Raw genomic sequence first — 3,408 nt, forward strand, 5'->3', positions numbered from 1 at the left:
CTGCCTCCACAAAGCGGTATTTATCTGTTCCTTCCAAAAATAATTTCCTAAATTATAGGCAGTGAATAAATGCAGGAAAAAGAAGACACGGTGAAAATGTTAATATTAAATGAAAGTGTTTTATACTGTCTGTTTGTCCTGGTGCCTTTTTGGGATGCACTGCAAGGAAAGGAACAAGTCCCATCTAAGTGTTAACTCCTGAAGGGCTGTGACCGCATCCATAAGGCCATCAGCCTGCCAAGCTGGTGTAGTCTTCTGCTACAGTACTAGTGCTTGCTGCACGTATTTACTCTACAATTTGCAGTCATAAATTATTGTTATTTGTATTGCGACAGTGACTGAGACCTGCCAAGGGCTAAGGCAGCACGCTGCGTGTCAAAGAGGGGTACATTGGCCATCCCCAAAGCTAAGACAAGAAAAGTCAAGAGCTGGGTCCAGTTCATTGGGCAGTTCTGTCACTGGAAATTTCAATTAATTTCAGGATCCTCCTCTGTATCTGTCTGGTCCTCACCCCATAGATGATGGGGTTGAGCACAGCAGGCACCAGGATGTAGATGTTCCCCATGGTGATGTGGACCAGTGGAGCCAGGCCCTTCCCAAATCTGTGCACCACGGACAGCCCGATCAGGGGCACGTAGAAGGCCAGGACCACACAGATGTGGGCAATGCAGGTGCTGAACACCTTGAGCCTCTCCTTCCACGATGCCAGCGCAAGACAGCCTTGAGGATGAGGATGTAGGAGAGGCAGATGAGGACGGCGTCCAGCCCCATGACCAGCAGGATGGCGGTGAGGCCGTACACCATGCTGGGGGTGGTGTTGGCGCAGGCCAGGTTCATCACGTCCTGGTGCAGGCAGAAGGAGTGTGACAGCACCCGCGAGCTGCAGAAGGGAAGGGGCGAAGGCAGGACTTGGTTCTGTCTGTCCTCTGGAGCCAGGCGGTGTTCTGGCAGTCTCAGAATGTCAAGTATGTTTATTTTTTTTATACTAAAATGATGTTACTAGCATAGAGCTGCACTGTAGCAGTGCTTGTATAGCGTGATACAAGTGTATGTGCTATCCAGACTCACAGAGTCACCGAGGCTGGCAGGGACCTCTGGAGATCATCCGGACCAGCCCTTCTGCTCGGGCAGGGTCACCCACAGCAGGTTGCCCAGGACTGTGTACACTTGGGTTTTGAGTATCTCCAAGGATGGAGACTCTACAGCCACTTTGGGCAACCTGTGCTGGTGTTTGATTAACCTCATAATAATAACAAATTAATATATATTTGTTATGTTTAAATGGAATCTCCTGGGTTTTTTTAGTTTGTGCCTGTTGCATCTTGTCCTTTCACTGAGAAGAACGTGGCTTTGTCTTCGTTACTCCATCCCCTCAGGTATTTATACACATTAAGAAGGTGCGCTCAGGCACAGAGTCTCTCTGCCAAGGAAGTGCCCCTTCAACAGGGACAACACCTCCCTAAAGGTGCTTAGGGCTCAAAACAGACAATAGTTGGCCTTGGTAACTATTCATACAGTATCGCTACAGCCTGTAGGACCACCAGCAGGTTAGCGTTAGTCTATGGGTCATTTATTATCTGCCTTAGAAGCAACTGGGATGAGTCGGCCACCAGGACTACCTCATGTGCTAGTCGCCCTTTGCTGTCCCCTCCCTGGCTGCTGTTTGGGTCCTCCCTGCTGTGCCCTGGAGGAACACCACTGATGTGGAGCCCAGCCCCACTGCACCACTGCGGAGGTTCTGAGGCCTCGCAGAGTTAAAAGGCAGAAGGAAGCGTGGGGTGGGTGAGGGGGTGTCCCCGTGCCGCACTGTTCACCATGTGCTGCTGCACCCTGCAAGCTCACAGATGCAACATCATGACCGTGGTCAAGGCTGGGAAGGAGCAGGCTCGTGCTCTTGCCCGATCCCATTTCAGAGCGAAAGACGTGTTATTGCAGTGCTTAAGAATAAAGCATAAGAGCTCTCAAAAAAATCAATTTCTGTGTGTTTACTGAATAGAAATACAGATGCAGCACACCACTGGGGGAAGCTCAGAAGGTTTCTGTTTTAACTCTGTATTTACATGCATTTAAACCCATTCAGGTCACTGCTGCAAGGTAGCGACGAGGAGCCTTGCTTAGGAACCAGCGTGCGTAGGAAGAACGTGCATGCCAGTGGGTGAAAAGTAAAAGCCTCCATCTCCTTGTGCTTCGAACTGTGCAGCTGTGAGGGGAACGGAGAGATCTGAGGGTTAAAGGCACTGACTGTGGCTTGGGCAAACTGCGGCCGCAGAGCTGGTTTAGTTGCCAAAGCGCTGGAGGGACTGGCATTCCTGACTGTTGAAAGTGTGAAGCAGGGTCAGCTCAGAGTGCTGAGGCAACGTCAGTGGGGACAGTGATGTGGGTTTCAGACAAAATGCCAACCTGGTCATTTTTGAAAATAGCTGTCCTCAGTGAGGCATCACCCAGGTACTAACGGTGACCTGCTCCTGCAGCCCACCTGAGCAATTCCCATGTTTGGCAAAATTCTCCCTGCTGCTTTTCTGTCCTGTGCCATTGCCCTGCAATGATGAAGGCGCGGTTCATCTTGACTTCCCTCAGTTGTCCTGCTTTCGACCGCAGACCAAACGTCACAAACCCTCTGACGACCTTCTTGCTCCACCGTGCCTTTTACAGAGTGAAGCTCCCAATGTCTCTGATCGCTGAGGATCCCCCCTAGGAACCCCTCATTCCTCTACACCTCTCAGCCCCAAGCGCTTCCCTGCCCTGTCCCATGCAGAGCATCCTCCTCCTTCATCTTCCCCTGGTGTCCCAGCTAGGCTGGGTCCATGGCCTGGGCTAAGGACAGACCTCCAGAGAAGTGCTCCGTATTTTACGAATGCACATCACAGTGGGCCACAATAAAGGGCTGACACTATTGTGGGTAATTTTAAAAAATAGAAATCTACTTCCCGGTTTTTGTGGTTTTGCCTCTTTGCAGTCTTTTAGGCGTCCAGCCCAGGATGTGCAGGCACTTTTCCTCCTGGGACAACAAGGACACGAACACCAGCCCCACCATGGTCATCCCTCAAGTGGTTAAAATTGACCTGTACTGCAGGAGGTTGTGGTTTGCCACCAAGCTACCGAGGGCTTTCGGCGGCAGCACAGACATCTCCGTGAGCACCAGTGAGTGGATGAAGAATATTCAAAGGAAACAAAAACTGCAGCCGATTTCCCTGTACTTAAACCAGAATATGCCCAGCACATTGTGTCCTGAAGACAGACAGAATGATGGACAGCATGGCCAGGCAATAGAGGAGGCACTGCCACGACTCACAGTGGAACAAATGGAGCAGAGGTGAGAAGTTTCCAACCCTGGGAAACCTGTTAGGGAAAAAATGCATCCCTGAGGCTGATGTTTTTGAATGCCGACTTGAGCTCCTAAGCCTTGAA

The 3,408-nt window shown here is 50.7% G+C and overlaps 1 protein-coding gene across 1 annotated transcript; it reads right to left on the reverse strand.

Moving 5' to 3' along the window:
• Nucleotides 1–439: 439 nt before the first annotated feature.
• LOC104047799 (olfactory receptor 51E2-like) lies at nt 440–3,127 on the reverse strand. The gene is given in 3 exon segments (XM_064451257.1): nt 440–711; nt 714–926; nt 3,100–3,127. Coding segments are annotated over 3 exon segments (513 nt in total).
• Nucleotides 3,128–3,408: the final 281 nt, after the last annotated feature.

Source organism: Phalacrocorax carbo, chromosome 1 (genome assembly GCF_963921805.1).
Source record: "Phalacrocorax carbo chromosome 1, bPhaCar2.1, whole genome shotgun sequence".
Taxonomy (NCBI): Eukaryota; Metazoa; Chordata; class Aves; order Suliformes; family Phalacrocoracidae; genus Phalacrocorax; species Phalacrocorax carbo.